This window comes from Leptonotus elevatus, chromosome 6, assembly GCF_054856555.1.
Source record: "Leptonotus elevatus isolate MCC_2025b chromosome 6, RoL_Lele_1.0, whole genome shotgun sequence".
Lineage (NCBI taxonomy): Eukaryota > Metazoa > Chordata > Actinopteri > Syngnathiformes > Syngnathidae > Leptonotus > Leptonotus elevatus.
Genome location: NC_141244.1, coordinates 1,631,923 through 1,657,500, shown reverse-complemented (window position 1 = coordinate 1,657,500; position 25,578 = coordinate 1,631,923). Strand labels below are relative to the sequence as shown.

Here is a 25,578-nt window from a genome sequence, read left to right as displayed (position 1 = left end):
TCACATCTAAGCACTAAGCTTATAAGTTGAGTTCAACCCACGGTCGTTCGCGCTACCAATGAAGTTGAGCTTTAGCCCGCCCAAATCCTCCAGAGCCCGCCCTCTTCTTCTACGAGTAGAAATCACGGCGCTCTACAAGTACGAATCAGTTTTGCACCTTTTTTAGCGAGATATATGGTGCAAAACTCACGTCACTGGACAGCAGCAGAAAAACCACTTGTGACTCCTAGTGGCGACTTCTTTGACTACAAGTTGTCATTTCTACAGGTACAAATCACAACTTTTACAGATACAAATCATAACTTTTTGTACAGGTACAAATCATAACTTTTAGAACAGGTACAAATCATAACTTTTAGAGATACAAATTTACACTTTTTGTCGAGTACAAATCATAGCTTTTACAGGTACAATTTTTTTTTTACAGATACAAATTTGTTTTACACATACAATTTTATTTTTACAGGTACATAATTGTTTTACAGATACAAATTTAGACTTTTTTCTACAGGTAAAAACATTTTTTACAAGTTAGTTTTGCACCATATTTACCTCCATACTCCGGACCTCGATCACCGGAATTGGTAAACCCTGTTCTATCGCCTTACTCTTCCTTTGAAAATTACTGAGAAAGTTCAAGTGATAACGTGTGGAGAAAAAAAAAGTGTGGCTAAGACATAAAACACAAATTAGTACAAGTATAATGAACAATTGATTTATTGTTGCTCTTTCCCTTTGTGTTTAGCTTGCCTTTGAAGCCATGAGTGTCATTGCTATTGTGACCAATTGTACACTTATTGGCATGTCTCCACAAGCCAGAGCGTACTTCCCTGACTCCGAGATTCATCTCATGCTGTGGACAGTGGCTATTGAGGTAATATATAATTTAGGAAAAAACTTGCTTTTCACTTTGTGTGCGTGTGTGTGTGTGTGTATGTTTATTTTATTAAGGTCAAATTCTGCAAAGATTATTTGCCATGTTGTGACAAGAAAGTTTACTGACATTTAATCATCATGGATATTACAGCTCAAATATATTAGACTACAAAATAAAATTAGGACATTTTGATGGTTCAACACAGTTTGTTGTTCCCCCCCAATGTAATATATAAGGAACATATCAGCACTGTATAGTACTTACAAGACACTTCAAATATCACCCTAACCCTACTAGCTTTAAATAATTTGGTAGATGCCACGGAATTCCAACTTCCATAAATCACACACTTAGGCTGTTGCGACATATAAATTGTTTTGCAATACTCACACTTCCACCCTTGTGCTTCTTATGGTTAGGGTTTAGGGCAGTTTACAATTACACCCAAACTACAATTTTTTAGAACAGCGCACAGCGCATAGGCATGGCCAGTTGATTTTCGGACAAGAAACATAGGCGACTGAGGACTGTATTCGTACGAGGCAAAACTTGCGAACTGACTTGCTATTTCACCATAAATATACCTAACAGACTGTCGGATCTCGCTTACCTTGCCGACTGGACCCGAAAGGGTTAAAGCTCCCTTTTATCTCCACCTGCAGTAACACGGTCGAAATTAAGGAGTTGACGGGGGCTCTTCAAGCCGGCTTCGAGAAGGATTCGTTTAGGTTCTCACCGCCCCGGTTTTAGAACGTCAGCCCGGTCTCGCTTCAAATAAACCCTTAATGAGTAACCTTTTCGAAATAAGGACATCATCTGAACACACTCTTTTTACAGTGATCGGTTGCGTTTGTTAAGACCTAAATAAATTCTGAAGGTTTTGTGAAAACCCCTCGGGCTCGTTTCTTTATCTAAATTAAGATGAAGTAACTTTAGAGGTTCAGGGAAAAGCAGTTACCGATGTTAAGAGAAAATTAATAACAAAACTTATATACCTTGCTGCTTCTACACCTTAGTCAAATTTGGTCTAAAAATAATAAAGGTAGTAGTAATAATCATGTTTGCGTGTATCTATTGTTACACAAATCCACATAAGAATTGTAATAATCATATTTAAATTTAATTTAATAAATAAATAAAAACTCTTATTTTTTAGAAAAAAATCTAAAATAAGAAGAAAGTCCTATCTGTGAAAGTTTATAAACTATCGAGTTAACGTCAAAAATAAATAAAACTCTCAATGTTACCTTTAAGTAACGATCTCAACTCTCAAAGGCTATGTTCCTTTTTCAAATAAGTCAAAATATTTTAATTTAATTTAAATTCTAGATAAAGTTCCTATTATTACTTTGTATAGTTATCTCCATAACTAACAGTAAATATGTATAAAATCTATACCTTTGGTAATTTTCTTAGATTTATTACAATTCAAAAGTATTATATTTACATTACATTTATATTACATCCATTAAAACGGATAAAAATGAATAAATGATAGAACCATTCTGAAATCAAAAACTATTTCCAATATTGGTTAATAAATGAGTGAAATGGATAAAAATGAATAATTGATCAAATTATTCTTAAATCAGAAACAATTTCCAATATCCCTCAAAACATCTTAGTATAGTTACATTGTGATAAAGCAAGGCGACGCTCTATGTTCAATAAAAGTAAAAGTGAAATAACCATCAAAATTAGGAAATTATATAAATTTCACTCATTGGAATCAAAACCATGTGCTCACGTTTTTTGGATAAATAACTCAAAATTCCAGATGTAAAGAGAGAGTAAAATCCTACAACTCCAAATGTTGAAGAAGAGTGAAGCTTTTGGGTGAAATAAATCGGGTAGCTAATCCGCTTAATCCACAAAAGTTGCATAAAACTTCTAATAGGAGAAGAGTTTTTTATTTTTTATTTAATGGCTTCCCTTTTCCCTCGGCTAAAGTTTTCTCTCCTATTCTGCCCAAGTCAGAATATTTTAGAAGTCTCCAATTCTTAACATAGGCTAGTCTATTTCTCTATTTCAAACTGATAAACAGCTGCAAATAGTGACTATATTTCCTATGTTAAATTACCTCAAAATTGGCTGAGGCCATCTCTATAGTGCGCTCAGTGAATGGTTGTAGAAAAAGCCTCTATAATCCTCAAAATGCCTTTTTTATAGCATATATCTGAAGGTCCACCCATATATGACATTGGAGAATCACCCCATACAAGGTATCGGAAGATTCATCCAAAAATGGTATTGCCTGCTTAAGGGTTACCTCCCTTCGTGGGAGTACGTAAGGGCAACATCACTTGTCGTCACCAATGCAGCTGTCAGCTGAACATACTGTTCGTGATGTTCTGTTCAGTTACAGAACGCTAACCCAGTGGATCACATCTCCTCAACAATTTACAATATTCCAGGAGGCCATGCGCCGCTTCTAACACCAAATAGCACACTGTATTAGTACTTAGAAAGAATCCAATGCAAAAGCTGCTGTTTTTTTTAGCCTAGTAAGCACTTAATAATTGCTGACTAAAGAATAGTGCTATAAGACTACATCAGGAGTGGCGAAATTTGGCCGTCGGTCTCGAGGCATCAAACTATTGGTGTTAACCATAAACTGAGCTTCAACCCACAGTCAACATTCCATCCTTTCCCATGACATGATATTGGCACACCCTTAATCACCACAACATTGTTACATCAATTTTTGCGACACATTTCTGATAACACCCTCGAACGTGATGATACTTGGTTTCATCAGTCCAAGCGACCGGTTCATATCATGTCATACATGTTACACGATAAGACATATTATGGTTACAACAAACCTCTGCTGCTTTGGTGTGTGCCACTATGTGACTGGCAATGTTGTGACCAGGATCAAATGAAGGGAGTCTCCGCTGGGTTCAAGCATGTACAATTAAACGGCAGTGATTTACGCAAAAAATTTCACCCAAGACACCTAAATGTGCTCTCTACATTTTGTCAGTAGAAATTGGCCAGCAACTGAAAATCCAGAACCAATCGATTGCATGTATGTTTATCGTCTGCATTCTAAGCGTTAGCCTTGGTAGCTGCCTGCTACAACATGCTAGCTACTATACATCATGGTGTAAATGCACCAAAAATACCTCTAGTTTACCTACGGAAGCCACTGCTGCTTAAATGTTAAAATTAATATAAAGTATCAGCGCTATAGAATCTATGCCTACAACAACATGCTAGTTGATCAGTGTCACTAAGATGTGAGCGGTCACTGTGTCACTACGTTACTTAAACAAAAGTAACTAGACAGAAGTAACAGCCCAAAGGTAGGCTTAAAATCTTCAAATGAAAATCGTGACTTTAATGTGTTTTGTTTTCGTGAAAATTAGTGACCAACACGATATTAGCAGTCATATAGACCGCACCGGAGTGGCAGCAACAATCATACAATAAATCTTACCTTTCTACGAAAACTGCTTTCTTTCCGCCCACTTTTTACGCCTCAGACGTTGTTCTCTTTCAAAATGATGTGTACGCGTGTCCTACTCTGTTAGTTTGTCTGACTCATGCATATTAATGAGGAAAATGTTTGAGATCAATGGCAATCAACCCAATTGCGCGTTCCCGTTGATGGGTGTGAGTGTGTAGGTTGTCTCAGTTCGCCGAAGCACTCTGAGACGCACTCGGAGAACTGAGACTCCCTACACACTCGTACACATGAACGGGAACACGCAATTGAGGGGCACAAGGGTGGAAGTACGACTATTGGGAGACAGTCTACCATGTTGCAACAGTAACTGAAAACAGCGTAAATGTGTGACTTACGGAAGTCGGAAGTCTCGCCTCCTCCGTGGCCTATACCCCATAGGAAAATGCTTATTATGTGAAATTAAACTTGTGCTAAAATGGGGCCTAAGTGGGAATCAAACTAAGACCTTTCACATAACAGTCATTTGTTTTAACGAATGCACTATTGTGGATATTGAAGGGTCTGTGACATTGTACGTAATTATATTGAGTAATCGAGTGTAATAAATGCTGAATTAACATTTGAATGCATGTGGAATGCTTTATTATTATTATTATCATGTTAAATGACATTCAAAAAAAGGGATATTTAAGCTGCTAAATGCAGATAATTGAATTTTGAATTGCTGCCACCTGTGGCCAAAAAAAATGAAACTGCACACTCCCTTCTTCAAATACACAATGCGCACATGACTTCACATTCGCAGAGTGCGGTAAATTCAAACCCATATCCTAACTATTGGTGAAAACTATTGGTGAAAGGCTTGCAGGAGTTCCCATTGTGAACAGCTAAGGTGTTAATCTACTAATTAAAAACTTTTCAGTCATAAAATGGTCAAATAAAAATGGCTATTGTTAAGATATTTTGGGTTAAATTGTTACATATGTGTCGGGCCATTTATACATGTGACAAATTGCAGGGTCCACGCCGCTGTCGCTTCAATGCACCATAGACACTCAGGTGGATAGCAGATGTTTCTTTTAATGTAGCAACACTGCAACACAGTGTGACAAAGAGGCGGTGGTGATTATAGAGAAGGGGTATCGAAAACCGGTTCTTGTTGAGAACCGTCTCCCAGTGTTTCAATTCCTTGGCATCATTTGCTGTTTTTGCCAACGATTCCCTTATCGGTTCTGTGTGGGACGATGGCGTCACCACGCGCGCGAGTCGCGCAACTTTTCCGTGCGCGCCGGCAGCAAACATGGCGCCATGCTCGAAAGTTTGTTGACATCTTCCAAGAAAAGCTAACTACAGGCCAACTTGCAATGTTTGCAAAGACAAGGAGGAGGAGTGTAAATAATGTAGTCTTTTTTTCTTTTCTTTTTTTCTGGGGACCCCATGGCACCCCACTGAATCCTCGAATGTGGACCTTAAAACTTCACTGTTGGGTTTGTAAGTCCATGTTACTTTTAAACATGTCTCTTGTTTACAGATACAACTAAGACATAAAAAAGTGGATGCTAATCTTTTATTTATTTATTCATCTTTTTTCCCAAAAAAGATTCGATAAGAGAATTGATTGAAGAATCAAATCGTTAAGCAGAATCAAAAACGGAATCGGAATCGTAAAAATCTTATCAATTCCCATCCCGAGTGGTGAATCAACCAGTCTCAGACAAATATGGAATCATGCTAAGAATCCTCGTAGCTCTGCTCTACATTGAAAAAATATATCTATTCTCAAAAGAAAAAAATATATTAAAAAGTCCATATTCTTGACAAAGTGATCATATGATGTCTTAGTTTTAACATTTTTTCTTAATAAAACAGTTTTCACATTTAATCACAATACAACAGAAAAAGGACACATTCACTCCTGTTTACAGAGCGTCCCTGACCGCATCACATGCAGCGTGAAGTGTCTGCATAATACAAAAATGAATGGCGGCCGCGCTGAACTGTGAGCTCGGGCCAAAAATACAGTCAAGAAAAACACCATGACAAATAAAACATAGCAATAAGAGAAACATTTACCTGCAACATAGTGTGTCAAAGAGGCAGTGGTGAATCACCCAGTCTCAGACAAATATGGAATCTATGCAGCAAACGACCGAATGTTACTTCATCATAAAAACAGTTTCAGTCGACAAATTCTACTTTAACGTCAACAGAGAGAGCTATGTGGGCTCATAACAATCAAAGAGAACTAGGTGAGCAGACCACACAGTATCATGAGAAACACAAATTGAAATAATACAGTATAATCATTCATTTATCCGGACTACCACGAGATGTGACTTACCGTTACAGTTGGGTCAGTAGACCACAGTGCAGTAGGCAAGGATTGCAACATGTAACCAGCAAGCTCGCTGTCAGATGTTTCTCTTTCATGATGTCGGTCCAAAAATTGATGTTCTAAAACAGACATAGATACAAATAAATCAGATTTAATCCAATAGGCATCAAGAGATTTGGAATACAGCAAGTCTGTATGTAAAGATGGTTGCCAATCAGTTGCTTTTGTGCAGGCCAGGACAAATGGACCCAAATCTTTCGCCGTGTGCTTGGATGACACCATCAGTGAAACATGAGGATGGCACGGAGGCATAGATGGATCAGGTGGATTTGCCATCATATAACATTGTGATTGTTCTTCAGTCAGAGCAACTGAATAAACCACACCGGGTTTGCCTGCAAACAGATCACCCACACGCAACTCCCAGGCGTTGTCATCAATTGGTTGGAACGCTTCACTGTACATCTCATCACCACATCTGTCATAGAAAAGAGTGCAATGCATACAGTATGATACCATATCATATGACCTGAGATTATGAACCCAAGACGACCAAAGTGTCCAAAAAGTTTCAGCATCCCTCCAGCCGGAGGAATCAGTGTCAATCTTTGCCCAGTAGATGTCAGCACGGCGTGTTGAGGCACCACTGGAAATTGGGTGGAGACGTTGGAGGCGGAGTCACCAGTGCAGTAATGAGTATGTCCATCTGGATCAATGGAGCAGTCCTTATGAGAAGATCTCTTCCCAAAAGATTCACTGGACAGTTCAGTGCGTACACAAAGGATTGAAGCAAAGTTTGTGTGAAACACTGGGTGTGTACAGGAGTTGTCATATGCAGGATAGTTTCTTCTCCCTTGAATCCAACCAATGAAATTTCTTCGGCGGTGAGGGAACTTTCAGGTGGAAATATCATAATGGTGGAGTGACGAGCTCCAGTGTCGACCATAAATGGTAAAGAAGTTCCTCCTACCATCAGTTCAATCATAGGTTCCTGCAGACCTTGGCATGTGAATTCAGGGCCCCATCATTGCGGAAACTGTCCACCAGGTGGCGGCAGGAACTGCTGGTTTGGCACAGGCGGATACTTCTGCTGGGGTGGAGCCAGGTACTGTGGGGCGTTCTGTGACTTACGTCCCCTCTGCTGGTTGTAGCCGCGCCCTCCTTGTTGACGCCTGCCTCCTCTGCCTCTCCAGCCTTGTGGGCGTTGATGACAGTGTCCAGCGTGGCCACAGTTGTAGCACTGGTTTCAGGCCATGAATGGACCTGACTGATACATAATACACTCAGACATAACAGTAGGTGATGAGTCAACAGTAGAAGCCGGAGGAGCAATATTCTCCTCGCTTTTCTTCAAAGTTTGGAATTGCATAATTGCTAATTGCTAATTGTAATTCAGTATTCGTATGTTTTTCTGTTTGACTCTATATCTTTAGCATACCTCCTCAGATGGTGTTTCAGATGAGACAGCCATCTGGTGTGGTCTGCACCAGGAAGATCAGGATTCACCTCCATGGCCTGCACAACAGACTTAGGGACACCTTTCAGCACCGCTGCTCTAAAAACTTGTGAATATAGTGCAGAGTCAGTCGGCAAGTGTCCAGTTTTCAAATAATATTCTACAAGGGCACGGTCAATGAATGCCGCAGCCTCCTCATCAGCTTTTGGAGCGAACATCAAGTCTGAAATGACCATCTCAGGAATAGGAAACAGTGAGCCAAGACATTGTCAGGTAATTATCACGTGAGGGAGCCTCACCATCCATTAAAGAGGACATCCCTGAATTACTCATCAACACTTCTAGTTGAGAAAGAGGGCACGCCTGCGTCAAGAGCGCGCGCACATCCCCCGCGGTTAAAATCTGCCCTGTGGCCGCTCTCTGCACAGATCTCAACCAATTTTCACCCCCCACCTGCATTGGGGGAAGTTTCTGCAACAACACACTCAAGTCAGAGGGCAAGTAAGGTTTATAAACAATGGCAGAATTTCCTGTAGCGGGGTCAACTTTTGCCAGCATTGGGGCTTGAAAAATTGTCTGAGAACGCGTCACTGGTTTTTGGGGAGTACTGTCTGAATGACGTCCAGTCATGCTAATGTCTTGAGTGTGGTCAAATGCAGAATCAGGGCGTGTCCCTGAAGCTGTCCAAACTGCACATTTTAGGTCGGCCAGCTGATTTTGAATATCTGCAATGCGATAGCTGTTCGCCAATGCACTAGAAGTTTCTTTAGTCATTTCCCGCTCTCGTTGCCTAAACAATTCATCTTGTTCAGCCTTCAATATACGGTTTTGTTCTGTTAGTTCATTGTCTGCAGCTCTTTCAAAGCGTGCAAGAATTCTACGCCATTTGCTGCAAATTAGCTGGGGCACTTCAGAGTGTCTAGTCAGTTCCAACCCGAAAGCTCTGGCTTGGTTCAGTTTCTCCTGCAGCCCATCATTCATATGCAACACTTTATCCAATTTTTCCTCCACTTGTCTCACAGAGGCGGTTACGCCAGCTGCCAAGCCGTCAGCCGCGGCTTGCACCACAGATTCTCGCAGCCGAGGGCTACTGTCAGAACTTTCACCATTCCAGTCAACATTGAGACTTCCCCCATTCACAGTTAATAGGGGAGCTTGCATATTTTGCAGCATCTGAAGAGCATTTCCATATGGGGACTCAGTAAACTGCTTAATGGGCTCAAACACATTTTCCGTGGGCGGCTCAACATACGGTGGCGGCGCAGTTGGCAACATAAACACATTCCTCCTTCTCATTCCTTGCTTCTCTCATATTCTTCCTAGACTTTTTCAATGCACTACCCATAGCCATCATTCTAGCATTAGCCATAATTTTATCCACTTCTACAGTTTACTCTGACTTTTCTCCCTCTTGGAGACAACCCATATGTCCTTTCTACTTCTTTGTTCAACAACTGTCTTTTCTTCACACATGCTTGTTCCACCTCTTTCATCAATGACACCAAACATACAGCGGTTGATAATGAAGGAAACCATACCCCCTCACAAGTTCTCATCCAATTATTCAACAATTCTTTCATTCCATCTCTATCTTCTGCAGGCATAATTCCCACACATACTTCACACGCATTTTTTACCTGTGCACTCAACAACAAGTTCTGACCATGGTTTGGAAGAACACGTAGATCAAACTATTCAGTATTGCGGTCAAATTCTCCCTCCATTTCTATATTATTTACTTACTTCCTTATTTATTATTATATTTTATTATTATTAATTTTTATTAATTCAGTGACGTCTTATTTGTGGTACCACAGTTTAATAAGCCTCCTATTTATTCAATACCCCCCCCCCCCAAAAAAAAGAAGAAGAACAAACAAACATGTAATTTCTCAGCAGTGGTCGAATTTTTAACTTCTCATTTCAAAAGTACTTGACTTGGACCAAACAAAAGCACTCAAACCTTAATTTATCAACAAAAGTGGTTGACTAGGACCAAACAAAAGCACTCAAACCTTAATTTATCAACAAAAATGCTTGACTAGGACCAAACAAAAGCACTCTAACCTTAATTTATCAACAAAAGTGCTTGACTAGGACCAAACAAAAGCACTCGAACCTTAATTTATCAAAACCACTTGACTCGAACTTCTTATTCTCTTATTTCTCTTCACTCAGTTGCGCACAATTCATTCCGTAACGTTACTTCCGTATACAAGGACTCTAGGATTCTAAAATAGAACGAAACCACCTTGTATAGTTAATGTCTTAGTAAAATCCAAAACCAAGGACTTCGTGTCTCTAGGATTCCGTAATGGAACGAAACAAACTTGTATTTTATATTTTACTAATACCTGTTCACTCAGATCTCATATACGATTTAGTCACAATTTAGAAGACGTGAAAACAGGTCTCAGAGTTTACAACAGGCAGAAATTCAACTACGAGGATAAGTGTCCTCTTACCTTACAATTACTTTGGCGCCAGAAGTTCTGTCTGTTGATCAACACTTCAACCTTTTTTCGTCAGGGTCACCATTTGTTGGAAAACAATCCTTTTGTTTTCCGCGTGTTCCCTTTGTTCCGGGTAATGAGAATGTTGATTTTCTGAATACAGACTGGAGATCGGTGAGCAGGTCCTTCGAAGGATTTATTATTACAGAATATTCTGGACACAAACAAGTTTACAGACAAAACGCTGCAGAAGTTCTTGCAAGTGTGTCGATTCCTCACAATTGCATTTGTCTTATACTTTCAGAAAAGTGGTCCCCCCAAACCCCTGAGGAAATTAAAGCAGTTATGACTAAATCTAAACAGTTATAATTAAATCTGGGCAGAAGACTGTCAACAGTATATGTCCAGTTTTTTAAATTAAACTCTACTTTCTTCGTTTAACTAACTCCCTCTGGAAGGGTACACGGGACAGGCTCGGCGGATTCAACTCAACTGTTGTTTATTGCTCACACGCACACATCAACACACTCACACACTACCTCACAGACTTGTTCACATTTTGTGTAGTAAGTAACAGTAGTTGCAGTATTTGAGGCATCCGGTACTGACAACAAGGAACGGCTTGATGGCCCACCCCGTACACACAGGTGCAAACCATTCATTCATGATTAACCTTACTCCCTACAAAAATAATAATACATCATAAGCATTAGGTAACTGGCTTGACTAAAATACATGTACAGTACACAAATAAGATTTAAATACATGTGTAAACACAAAATGCGCACTACAAGAATTTATGTCTTACTGTAATTAAACTGTAATTAAATTAATTTAGAAAATAAACAAAAGTTTTACACCTCTCACTTGGTCTATTGATTCTATAATCCAAGAAGGCCACCATACCCATGCAAATATTTTCTCGAACATAAATAGGATGTGCATACATATAAGCGTAAAGGAGTGTTGAGGTCAATAAAGAAAGTCAATCGTCATTGTTAGCATTGTGAAGTCCCTTCACCGAAGCATACCATCAAAATGGTGATGGTGGGGAGTCTTTATCCCGTACCGAAACACACCACCATCCCTTGAGGGGGATGGTGGAGGGGAGTCTTTGTCGTACACGGAGTACTGTGCACTACATCATGTCATGTGGTGGGAATTATCCTTTTTACCAGAACACATCACGTGGCAGGGATCCATTGTTCTGCAACACAACATGTGGTGAGGACCCTTTTTACCGCAACACACCATGTGGTGGGGATCCTTTGTACCACAATGCACCACGTGGTGGGAATCCTTTTCACCACAACACACCACGTGGTGGGGAGTCTTCTTGTTTCTGTAAAAGAACCAACAGTCTTCTGACATCCCTATGCAGGATGGTTGAGGGGCAGGGTTCTCAAACCTGGTTTCTCTTTACCTGTTCATCAGACGAATGAAAACATTGACATGTTTTAACTCTTACATCATGTACTACTCCATGTGTGTCAGGACATACTTTCACAACTCGGCCAAGTTTAAACATGCAGAAGCATGCCATTTTTGGCGGATGAATGGGCCAGGTCCAGCAAGCTGACTCCATCGCTTCCAGAATTTGTCAACCTCGATCTGAACTGCCCTCAGACACACAACAGGATAGGAGGGGTATTTAAACCCTCGGTCTTGCCCGGCCAAGCAGAAGCGTGTTTAGCGTGATGTCTTCTACAGCTTTGTCCTGTACTTGTGTTCTGGCACAGATTGGCCTCTCGTTAGATAAATTGGCAGTCAAATAGAGGAGCGTCTGGAATTCCAGAGTTGTGAGATTGCCTCCCTCACCAACACTGCTCACTGCTCTTTTGAGTACACGGAAAGATACTTCGGCTGCCCCATTTTAAAAGGGAGAGTCCACCGGGTGAATCTCCCATGACCAGTCAGTGCCCGCAACTGCCGCCTTCTTTAGAATCAAGTCCCTGTCAATGTTCTTCAAGAAAGTTCTTGTAACATCAGACTAGCACCCACAAAGTGTGTCCCCTGATCATACCAGAGCTTCCTTGGGACCCCTGGGGGCTGTAAACCGAAGGTAGGCTTTCATGAACCCTTCTGTCGATAAGTCCTCCACAACATCATGTACAGCTCTTGAAGCCATACAGCTCTACACTACACTCCAGACCTTCATCCTAGTTCTGTGTTTCACAGTGTCTTTGACAATGTAAGGCCCAAACAGATCTAGAGCTGCAAATTTGTAAGGTGCAGCAGGTTCAATTCTCTCGACTGGAAGTACGCTCATTATCTGCATACACATTCTCGCTTTGTTCGTACGACAGTCCATACAGAAATGTATGACATTTCTAGCAATCCTTGATCCCTGTACCACCCACGCTATAGATCTACCCTGAAGAATTGTGCCTTCAATCCCCTCGTGATTGGTTTCATGAGCTTCCCGTGGTGATTGGGTTCATGAGCTTCCCGTGTGAGAAGGGTGCTGACCCACGCGTAATATGAAATGAGGGGCACTCCATTTCTTTCCTGCTAAATAGTCTGTACTCTGCCATAGCACAGCAAGAGACCCAAAGCCTCATCCCTGCTGACAACGAGCCAGTTTATTGTTACAGGAAATTTACTCCATTCTGGGCAGCCAGGCACAGATCTTGAAGTGCAACCTCAAGCTCTTGTACTATTGGTGCCGCCTCAGGCATTGTGGATCATTATGGGAGGTGAGGAGGTCATCTACGTAGCAATCTTCTTCGACGACGCATCTCTCTTCCACCATACTTGAGAAGCTAGGGCACGGCTACTTGCTCAATGCCTGCAACCTTGTCTCCCATGTTCACCCTTATGACAGCATAGTCCTTAATCTCAATCCTTGGCGAGTCTCTCCACAGGAACCTGTGGACATGGACCTCTTGCTCCTCAAACCATATGGAATTATACATTTTATTTTTTTGAGCAGTACAATCTCGATGTTTATTTACTGTATCAATCCCTTAATATTTTTTTTTTTATGCAGAACCTACAGCGATGCAAAACAACAGGAAAAAAAAGCTTACTTAAAATACAAATCGAGAAGGTAACATTTTTCTTACAATCACAATTAAGTTTGAAAATCTATACATGGTCAGTGGTGTATGCACACTATTTGAAGTCATTGAGCATGTTATGAATATTACTGTTTTTAATTACTTTCTGCCATGTGTTTAATGTAAAACATATCCATGGGTTTTTTTAACTCTAAATTCTGCAATGGCAACCAGGAGAGGGAATTTAACATTCAGATTAAGCTCTATTTTTTACATATGGCTTTATAATTTGGATTAGACCAATATCGTAGGGGGACTAACTGCTGTTAAGAAATATTTCCTTAAACACGGTAGTGCCATCCCCCCATTTTGCTTCCTTAGTTGTAGAACACTATATTTAACGCGCAGCCTTTTCCCTTCCCATATAAATCGAGAAATCAGTTCCTTCTTTTAAATAGTTATCATCTGAAGATGTACAGTAAACGGGGAAAAATATAAATTTACTAATATTTGTGTTTACTCTTGAGCTTAATTTGAAGAATGGAATAAGATTCCCTCTGTGAATGTATTTTTTTTATGATTAAGCATAATGGTTCAAAGTTGGCACTTGATAATTTAGTTAGGTCGTTTGTTAATACTATCCCAAAGTATTTTAAGGACTTCGCTTCCCACTTTAGTGCATACCTTGTTCTCAGCCACTCAGGCATAATTTGTGTTTTCGATATGTTGAGTTTTTATCCCGAAAGCCTCCCATAGTCTAAAAGGTCATCAGACCAGTGAATGATTTTTCAGGCTCTTCCAAGTAAAAAAAAGTATGTCATCAGCGAACAGCGCCACCCTCTGTTCCAAACTTGCAATTGTAATACCTTTGATATGGTTACTTTGCCTTATCAGTTGGCCTAAGGGCTCACTAAATAAAACAAACAAAAGGGGAGACAGAGCACAGGAGACTAACTTGGAGGTTGTGTTTTCGTATCCCACCTCTGACTGTACATTGCAAATAAATCCATGGCCATTATGCTAAGTGATATACATGTATACCAACTATATCAGGACATGCATAATAATTTCACTGAAATTATTAAAATCGATGTGTCCCATTCAGCTTTAGATGACAATTTTCAATACGTCATAATCCCTGATTTTCAAAAAGTCAAGTTAGCTCACAGGTACAGCAGCTTTCTGTTCACAATGGGAACATGTCATTATGCATTGTGTATTTGAAGAAGGGAGTGCTCAGTTTGATTTTTTTTGTTGTTGCCACATGTGGCAGTAGCAATTCAAAATTAAATGTTCTGCATTCAGCAGCCTAAACATCCATTTTCAATGTAATTTAACAATATTGTTATAATAAAGCATTCCACATGCATTAAAATGTTAGCTTTTCCAGAAATTGCATAATGTCTAGTGTTAGATATATTGTAAAATATTTTTTCACTTACAATTTGTGATTGTTAGTTGTCTTGTGACCACAAAATTGTAACACGTTACGGGAGTCAGTAGCTTTAAATAATAATATTAATCATAATAATATATAAAAATATATTGAGTAACTAGTTATGTTACGCCGTTACTACCAAAATGTAATATATTACTGTAAAGGGTTTATGAATGGCTGTAGTTTCAATATGTTGTGCATCTTGGGTAAAATATATTTGACATTTTTCTGATCACGCATGTCCTGAGCGGAGAATGCACAAATTCAACTGTAAAAATATTGATGAATCACAGAATTGTATCAAACGGTTGTATGCTCGATTTAAGCACAGATTTCTGATCAACTGTTGAAAGGGGACTGAATCTCTTCTTTCATCAATTACCACTGCAAACATCAAAGTGTATGTAGCAATGGAAACAAATATTTGTTGGTTTGTATTTTTGTTAAATTTTTTGGGGTGTTTTCTGTAAGTGCTTTGTGACAGCCGTGGCTGTTTGAAAGCACTATATAGATAAAGATGACTTGACAAATTTATGCTCATACACTGTTAGTGAAAGAGGCCCACATTATATTTCTATAATTATTTTGTCATACAGTATTAACCCCTTGTTCTGAGCATGTTTTTAAGAAAAGTTATGTGCATATAAAATCAAAACATCATGGAAAAACACATATCTTATGTTGAACTGGAATTTCAGCATGGATTTCTGGCTTTCAAGTTTATCCTGGCATTCCTGGTTCCTGATGTCCCCAAACACATACAGATCAAGCTGGCTCGTCTGGAATTTGAATCAATGGAGGCTCTCAAAAAAAAGGTAAAACTACAACTCTTTTCTCCCTTTCAGTCAGGATTATATGGTGCTAAATTCAGGCCATACATTTTTTTCCAAGTTATTTTAGTTTTTTTTTTTTTTTCATGGTTAATTTGGAAATGTTTGTGGGGGCTAATGGTAAGTTTCTGCAATGCAAAAATAGACGGGAGTCTCAAGTTTTCTTTTACTCCAACTTGCACAAAAGAAAAAATACAACTGCGTCATTAGTCGGGTTTCCATCCATTTTTATTAGAATTTTCAAGAAATGCGAAAATAAAACTGAATGGAAACGCTAGAAATTCGAAAAAAGGCCCAAAATTTGCAAAAAAAAAGTTGTTACGGTTAGAGGGGGTGGATTTTGAAGCGTACTGAAAAAAGGAAAATGCGAATTTTGACTATGGAAACAGGTTTGGCGAATAAACACTGCCAAGACCCAGATACACGTTGCAAGTTTTGACCAGATATTACATCACACTTACATTTGTAGTCAAAAAGCAATAGTGGGCGATAGCGTAAGGTCTGTTTGGGGGGGGTTGGGGGCGAAAACAGGAATATTTTTGGAATTAATTAAATAAGCGAATATTAATGCAATTTTAGATGGGAAAACAGCAAAAAAAACACTACGGTTTATCGATAATTACAAAAGCAAACTCATACGACATCGCATGGCACAGTCGCTTCCTGTTTTTCTTCTTCTTTTAAATTACTGGTCAACTTTTACTCGCTTACATAACGGTGGCGTTTGTGAAGCATCGCCAATGTTTACTTGCTTTGTCAATTGCAGTGTGTGTTTGCTCAATGCATTGAGAGTTTTCTGATTGTGTTCGGTTGCTTTACTTATCTTTTCTTTAGTGGTAGTCGTACTTGTGGAGTCCTAAAGTCACGTAAGTCCTCCATATTGTCCGTGATGGAACAGTTATTTTCACGGCGAGCATTTTCCGGCACACATTACGATGTTATTTTGGTCTTGTCAACCCCAAAAGATTTCCAGGCTATGGACGTGGACTTAAGTCTTGCTAAGTTTATTAGTTACAAAAAACGAGACTTCAATTCAATGTTTTCACTTGGAAACACTTCTCTCGTCTTACTCACGACTGGTGCCACCGAGTGACGTGACTGAATCCTGCCTGCTGATTTGCAGAATGAAGACGTATCACTTCCTCTTCCATCTATGCACGCTGATTCGCCAAATGAGAACTTTCATCACTTCCTCCTACTTTGCATCCAATCAATTGAGCCCCCCCACCACCCATTTAGAGATAGTATTAAAACTCGATAATTTCAAATTGGACATCGTGATAGCCAAGTTGACGATATCGATGATGATAATTATCGCCCACCCCTATTTTTCATGCAATGCATTTTCTTTATTTTCATGACTATTTACATTGTTGATTCTCACAGAAGGCATCAAAACTAAAAATGAACAAATGTGGAGTTATGTACTTAAAATTTTTTGAAATGACTGAAAACCTGTTTTAGATTCTAGTTTCTTCAAAATTGCCACTCTTTGCTCTGATTACTGCTTTGCACACTCTTGGCATTCTCACCTCTGGGAACTCCTTCAATACTGTTGGAAAACCACTTCAGGTGCTCTTGAAGCTCATCTAGGGAATGCCAAGAGCAAAAAAATCATCAGAGCAAAGAGTGACTCTTTTGAAGAAAATAAAATATAAAATATATATATGTTTTCAATTGTTTAACCTTTTTTAAGTACATAACTCCACGTGTTAAGTCAAGTTTATTTATATAGCCCTTAATCACACAAGAGTCTCAAAGGGCTTCACATGCCCACAGTTGACAAATATTAACAATTTAGGGGTGTAAATTGCCTATTACCTTGCGTTTCGATCTGTATCACGATTCGATTTTGATACCGATTAATCCCAATACGAAGTCAATTATTGCGATTTTTTTAAAAAAAATTATACCTCAAATTTAGAAAATATTAATCGGTTAACTTGGTCATGTACACTGTAAAATTTGTATGAAAATGTACTTCAGGCTTATAACTGTGAGCCACTGTATTTAACAGGTTGCAATCTGTTTCATGTTCAAATTTGCTTAATGCTTTAAGTGTGAACCCTAACTCTAATTAAAACATTTTGTTGAATATTTCTATAAAAAATGTATCTTTAAAAATCGATTAGGCTGCATATTGAATCGATACGAGAATTGTTCGCTGTAATATCGCGATGTATTGCCAAATAAATTTGTTAACACCCCTATTAACGACATCCCCTGATCGATACTAAACAATATTAACTAGAATAGTGCGAAACTCCATTTAAGAAGTTGAAGCACTACAAGAAGACGTCGTCAGAGAAGTGGGTCCTCATCCAAAGTCACCCTGGTAGGTCGTGGCAGCTATCTCTCAGCAACTCCAAGATAATGGTCCGCCCCAGATCTCATCCCGGTCAACCAGCGCAGAATCCGTAAAGCAGCATCCAAATCGGTCATTGGCACCTAACTCCCTCTCCAAGCCGTGGAAAAGGGAGTAAAAGAAAGCCCTGGACCAGGCTGAGTGGACGTGGGGCAAGAGTGGACCGCGGTGGCGACGGCCCCGTGGGGCGGATGGTCGGTCGGTACTGTCGGTCGTCCCACAGCTCTGGGCCGGCTGGGCTCCCGCGAGTCGGCAAATTAGAGAGACCTCAAGAGACCAAAAGAAAAGACTGAGGAAAGGAAGGAAGGATAGATGAAGCAGAGTTAGATCCACAGACATCAGCCTCCACCGATTCAACGACCAGAGGAAGAAGCAGATTGTGTTTGAATTTCGATAGATGCTCGTGTGGTGGATCTGGCATGCATGAAAACCTCCACCAAAGAGGGGAGCCGTCGACCCCGGCCAGGACAGAGCAAGCACAACCCCCCAGGGCCCCCCAGGCCACGGCAGCGCCAAGGCACAACCCTCGGGCCTCGCAGGGGCCACCGGCCGGAGAGCAAACCATTAAGGCCATAAGGCCATTAATCACTTCAGCAAAGGCTGTCTCAGTATAGTGAAACAGCCCTGAATCCTGACTGAAAAGGTTCATACCAATTGTTAGCAGCCATGTAATTATTCAGCTGTTGCGCGACAACTTTTTCAAGTAGTTTTGCAATAAACGGTGAACTTGATACCGGTCTATAATTACAGAGAATTTCTGGGTCGAGGTTAGGTCGTTTAAGTAGAGGTTGAATAACAGTGGTTTTAAAAGCAACTGGAACAGTGCCAGTAGAAAGTGATAATTTTGTAATATTTAAAACTCATCACAGTCGATATCCAAAACTGATTCTTCCAGCTCAATACAAGGGAGTGTACACATTGTACACTGTAATGCACCACTAAATTAAAAACAAAATTATGATTTCAATCATTTCATGAAAAGTTAGAGATGTAAGGAATTACAATTTGAAAACATACCGCAATGAGATAGGTAGCATGGCATAGTCAGAATCAGATGGATCAGAAGCCAGTTCTCCGTCAAACTCCATTCTGGAAATAAAACAGGAAAGCAGCACATGTAAATATTTACTGATCTATAAGTATGGAATTATAGAGAGACAAATTGGTGACTTACACAGTGTTCTCCGGACTGCGTTTTGCTCAACAAAAATGGCATCCTGTAGTTCCACTGATTTCATGCTACAAAGAAAATAAAGCACAAACAAACAAATGTTATACAAAAATTATAAAAGAAGACAATTGTTTGCCTTTCTTGTAGCAACTGTAGTGCTTCTTCTTCATTCAAAGGTTTTACTCCAGTAAGTGGAAGTCACCACTGTAGTGATTATTTGGGTTGCCGTACTGGCGAACGAGAAATTTAGACCGTTCTGAGGGGAGTTGTAATTTCCTCAGCAACCTCTGGGGGCACCACATTGACTTTGTCCCTCCTCTTCTGTGCACTTGAAGCAGACTTGGTTGACTGAGACCAAGCTGTTGGGATAATATTTGATAATTTTTTAAAATCAGAATTGACAAGCCAGATGTTTCATTTATCATTCTGAACACATTTCAAACATTACCACGATCATAAGGATATTGAATCCGCTAAGCTTACTAATTAGCTAAACTTCGATGGCTGCAGAAGTTACACACATCATTCATTTGAGATTGGTTGGACAGGTTGTATACAAAGACAAACAACAGGAGTCACTTGATATCAGTTAAGTACATAAAGTCCGTTTATGTCCGGAATTATGTAGACTTCAAATTAATTAGGAGCGGCAAGATTCTTGAGGATAATACCGATAGTGACCGCTGGAGGGCCCTGTTGTACCGTATAACTTCCAAGGGGCGTTGTTTCAAAAAACACATGGCTGATTCCTGTGGAAAAGCCAGACCATAAAAGATGGTCTGGAGACTGATAAGCAGTCTTATTGCTAGTTTGCTTCCTAAACAGGCTTTTAGGTCTCGTTGGCGCTGAGTTATGTGTTTCCTGTGGGTTGTAAAAACTAAATCCAGTCCCTGCTGGAGGGAAATTCAAAGAGTTTTTACTTTTTGAACTCTCTCTGGTTGGTTTGAGAAAACACAGGGTTGAGGCTTGTACACACATTCCCCAGGGGGAAGTGTTTAAAAAGGTAAAAAAAATAAAATAAAAATAAAAATATATATATATATTGAGGGTGACGGGCAATATTTGTTACACCTCTTTAAATAAAAGATTGTCACGTAATAAGTAAGACATAATTTGCCTTCACAAATTAAACTAAACTAAAAACTAACTAACTAACTAACTAACTAAAAAGTCAAATAGAATTTCAAAATTTGAACTTACCTATCCGATTCCCCAGCACTCACTGAACTGGGGAAATGTGTACCTTTACTGATGACGTAGATGGCTTATGTGGTGTTAAAGTTGAGTATATGGGCCATGTCCTTTCAGGCTTTCCATAGCTACAAAGACGCACAGTTACAATGCAGGTTACATGTATGCAAACGTTGTAACAGTGTCGAAGTACATTTTTGTATGCTATTTGATTAGCACCTTATTTTTACACTGTTTACCTTGTAATAACTGTTAGACGTTTTCAACAAATTGTATTCGATTATGCAATGTTGTAAACTATTCATGACAGTTTTTACATTGGAGCAAGTTATGCTTTGCTGTGCTACGTTGCATGGAAAACATCGAGAAAGATTTGAGCAGTGGCTTTTGTTTCACCAGGTGAAAAATTACTAAATCACAACAGAAGCTTGCACATTCAAATAAGCCCTAATACACGAAAGGCTTATTCAAAATACACAATACAGCTCCGCTACGTTTATTCCCCCACAAAATAATTCTACAAAGATTAGCAATGCACTAAATCGATGGTCGCTCACGGAGCTACCATAACAAACAACTGGCTATAAATTGTTAGCAATACTGCCTTTAGCATACTGCATGTCTAGTTGTTTTACTTATTATTTTCTGGGAGATTTTTAAATAGTGCTTACCTTTCAAGCCAATTGTGGGTAATTTTTCATACCTAGAGCAGTTTTAAGCGTTCTCCATTGCAGGTCTTGTTTATTGCCGACGTCTATCAGTCTCCACTTTGTCTTTTTGTCGCACTTGAATACACTTTTCTTTTTTCTTTTTCCCTGGATTCTGAGTTGGAGTTTGGGCTGTGCTCGAAGTTGGTTTCTTCTTGTTTGTGGTAGTAGTTTGCATCCTAACTGTAAAAAGTTAAAGGTGCTTATGCACGCAGTGTCGTACGCTAGCTAACACCAAAGGCTAACGCTATGTTGTTTTATTTTTCTTGTTTTATTGTTTGTTTTGTTTTTGGTGCACTAACACACATATGTGGTCTCCCAGGCGGGGAAGCGAACTCACGCCAACCTGTACCAAAGGCAAGCGACGGTAACCACTCCGCCACCCGGAGACCCTAGGCCAGGGGTGGGCACACTCGGTCCTCGAGGGCCGTAGTCCTGCAGGTTTTGGATGTTTCCCTTCTCCAACACAGCTGATACATGATCAGCTCATTAGCAAGCTCTGCATAAGCCTGATAACGATCCTGTTGATTGGAATCAGCTGCGTTGGAGCAGGGAAACATCCAATACCTGCAGGACACCGGCCCTCGAGGACCGAGTTTGCCCACTACTGCCCTAGGCTAACGCTATGTTCAGGACTCCGCGGGGACACGCATGACGTCACCCTCTGCCACTCCACCCCTCCTCAAAGAAACTGTATTGTGCTGGTCCCCACACTCTACTATAGGGGAAGGTAAAAGCTGATAGGTGCAGTCAGAGTAAAAACAGTCAGGGTCTTCGTACTCATCTGGGCATTGGTGGAGCATGCATGATGTAGAAAAAGCTTTAATATTACTTTTTTAACGGCACATTGCACCTTTAAAGTTGTGTTCCTAAATTACCTAAATGTCTAACGGCCAAATTAGACATTTTGAGTTATTTATTTATGTATTTTTGATGGGTAAAAGTGTTTTACAAAATAAATGAAGACAGCTCACAACTGCATACATGGTACAATCATGGCAAAATACAATTTTGACTTGAACTGCTGTTTGTTCTGTGTTTCAGAAAATGTTTGACATCCCGGTGTTAAGAAGAGTTGGCTGTGAAGAAGAGGGAGAAATAAATGCATAATGATGACCTAAACTGATACATCTGGAAAAACTGTTCAGATCTCTATGTATGACCTGTGTGCAATTATACTATGATGCTGTATAAAAGAAATTAATTTAATAAAGGTTGGAAATATTCATAATGGGGGGGGGGGGTGGGGGGCACTAAATTGTATTACACATAAGACTCAAAACTGATTTTTATTGTGTTGTATTATTGATACAAATTTCATTTTATTAGGTTTCTTAATTTAACTATAGTCTGAGCTTTGTCTGTTTTAAACGGTGAACAAAAGACCAGCTAGATGTGTGGCAGACCAACATGTCATTTTAAATTTATTGTTTTGGTTTGGCCCATCTTTTGAGGCAGAAATCACTGAAAACAATATGTTGGCCAAAGAGTCTTACAGTTCTGTGCAACAATACAGCTAGCAAGCATAAGCTCACATCTCTCCCAAAAGTTAAAGTTAAAGTACCACTGATTGTCACAACCACCTAAGTGGGACGAAATTCATTCTCCGCATTTGACCCATCCCCTAAGGCAGCAGTGAGCAGCAGCAGGGGCCGCGCTCAAGAATCATTTGGTCATCTAACCCCCCAATTCCAACCCATAATTCTGAGTGTCAAGCAGGGCGGCAATGAACCCATAACCTCCTTGTTAGCTGGCATGCTTCAAAACTCCTTTCCCAATTTCAGGAGTCATATCATCAAAATTGCAAAGAATCTTCTTAATTGCTTTTGGCTCATTTGCATTCACTTCGTGTTTTTGCCAAGAATAACCAGGATGGTTCAGTAAAACACCATGGATCACCTGCAAAAACCTCCCATCTCACCCAAAACAGTTTAGCCATTTGTCAAAACTTAATTCCTTTTTCATATAATAGTCAATGCCCCCAAAATGCTTGACATTGGAATTGTGTTGGTACCGCGAGTCAAAAAGCCTTGATTTTTTTCCCTTTTTTTTTCTTTTTTCTTTTTTTCTTCTAAGAGCTTAGTATTGTTTATTCGGTAATTTCACCGATTTGACATGTCATCATCATTGCTCTTTTTTTCCCTCTTTTTTTAAAATTTTGTATGTGGGTGAGTATGTGTATGTGCGTGCGTGTGTGCGAGTGTGTGTGTATTCATTAGTTCACCAAAAACCTATTAAAAAATCCCATACCGTTCACCTAAACCGAACACCGCCGTCAGGAGACCCGAGGAAGGACCAAAGAAAAGAGGAAAGTGAAATCCAGCACCGACCAGACACCACCCACCGGGCCACCAACCAGAGTCCTTCACCAACCCCAGAAACATCTAAATTCCAACAAATCATGGAGACCTCAAGAGACCAAAGGAGAGACTGAGGAAAGGAAGGAAGGACAGACAAAGCAGAGTGAGATCCACAGACACCAGCCTCCACCGATTCAATGACCTGAGGAAGAAGCAGATTGTGTCTGAGTTTCGATAGATGCTGGTGTGGTGGATCTGGCATGCATGAAAATCTCCACCAAAGAGAGGAGCCGTCGACCCCTGCCAAGACGGAGCAAGCGCAACACCTCAGGGCCCCCCAGGCCGCGGCAGCGCCAAAGGACGACCCCCGGGCCCCGCCAGGGTCACCGGCCGGAGAGCAAACCCAGGAGCAGTAGCGCCCCCCACCCCAACACGGCCCGCGCCCCCACCCAACGCAGCAGGACGGGGCACTGTAGGCCCGCCAGGCACCCCACCGGTCCACAGCCCCCGCTCCCCCCACGACCCCCCGCCCCCCATCCACCCCAACCCAGGCCCAGCCGCCCCCAGGCCCCCAGACACATTTCTTTTTACCTGTAGGTGACACTACCACTATGATGAAGTACAAGTTTTTAGATGTCTTCAGGTCTGGACACTAATCAAACGTGTACAATTTTGAGAAAATATCATCTGAGTTAAGTTCAAGCAGCTTTTATTGTCACGGTGAGTCATCTGACTTTGCGGTACCGTAATGGTTCGGGGCGTGAACAACAGGATCCCTTCAACGGGTTAGCGCAGTAGATTAAAAACTTTTTTTTTTTTAAAAGGACATTTATTGTCATTACTCGGTGGCGCTATATGTGTAACCGAATATTGTCGTATAGAGATCCGGACGTTGACGTAACACATCCCACAATGCACGTTAGCGCCTCGATTCTGGCAGGATATAAAATGTGTCTGCTACTTTGAGTAAAGGGCAAATGCCATACTTTTACAATGATAGTTAACTGTGGACCAAGTCTTACAACGACAAAGGGAAAAAGAAGAAGGATTAAGCATTCTCTAGGCTACCAAAAGAGGAACCAATGTATAGCCAATGGATTATAGCAGTCATGAAAATAGTGAACAACAAGACGGAGGAATTGGGACCCTCCTCATCGTGGTGGATATCGCTTGTTTAGTGATCACTTCATATCAGATGAGTTAATTACTGAATCAGTCATGTCTATGTAGCTTGATTCTATAGGTATTAAATGAAGGTGAAAGACGTGATCAGGCACTTTGTATCGTATTGGTTGAACCAACAGATGCTAACCAACGTGAATCTAGCCTCCCACAAGTCCCACCATTCATTTGTGCTGCTACGGTTTAATAGATATTACACAGTTGATTTTAGTAACTGACCAACAGCATGAAGAAGACAAACAAAGAACAAAGCCCATTTGAGGAATAGAGGAAGTTATTCATGACAACACCTCTCAGAAATAGCGATATCAATCACAAGGATATATCCGCAGAACAAAGCTCTACTGAGGAAATGAGGAAATTAAAACAAGTTTTGACTAAATCTGGGCAGAAAACACACTTCAGTAACTTATATTATTATTTTTCTTTACCATAAACGGACTAATCTAATTAATTATCCTCCCCGTATTTGAAACGCCGTTATCGTTATTGTATGTGAAATGCCGTTGCGTTACATTTCATTTATTAGTTTCAAGGCTCGAAGTAAGCTGCAAGACATTGTGCATTTGTGTGTTGCTCTTGTGGAAATCTTGCTCTGAAATGTGCACAGTTCGAGGCACTGTTGTTGTCGGACCTCGTCACAATAAAAGTATTGACAGCTGAAATGTATAGTGACTTTTATTTTGGAAGTGCCGAGGGGGATTTTCGGCTCTTTTGAGTGATCCGGTTCATTTGGATCTGCTCTTTTTGGCTCTCAAACAGCTCTTTAACTGTAGCTTTTCTTTTAAATATTTACAACAAACTTAGCATACATTTTGATAAATGACTTGGTGGACTAAGTATTGCACTCTACAGACTGCAA

General features: G+C 40.1%; 1 protein-coding gene and 2 pseudogenes across 7 annotated transcripts in view; 1 reads left to right on the top strand and 2 right to left on the bottom strand.

The window, feature by feature from the left end:
* The window catches only part of ano10a (anoctamin 10a), a 73,758-nt gene extending 48,377 nt beyond the window's left edge, over positions 1-25,381 (top strand). For 6 of the 7 annotated variants that reach the window (XM_086079062.1, XM_086079061.1, XM_086079059.1 and 3 more), the window contains 3 exons: positions 746-874; positions 15,669-15,785; positions 22,279-25,381. In XM_086079062.1, the coding sequence (XP_085935188.1) occupies positions 746-874; positions 15,669-15,785; positions 22,279-22,344 (312 nt within the window). In that variant the 3' untranslated portion in view covers positions 22,345-25,381. The remainder of the gene's footprint in view (positions 1-745; positions 875-15,668; positions 15,786-22,278) is intronic. The other variant, XM_086079058.1, reaches the window with a different exon arrangement.
* LOC147171772 (uncharacterized) lies at positions 6,610-7,609 on the bottom strand (annotated as a pseudogene).
* LOC147171771 (uncharacterized) lies at positions 7,871-9,376 on the bottom strand (annotated as a pseudogene).
* Positions 25,382-25,578: the final 197 nt, after the last annotated feature.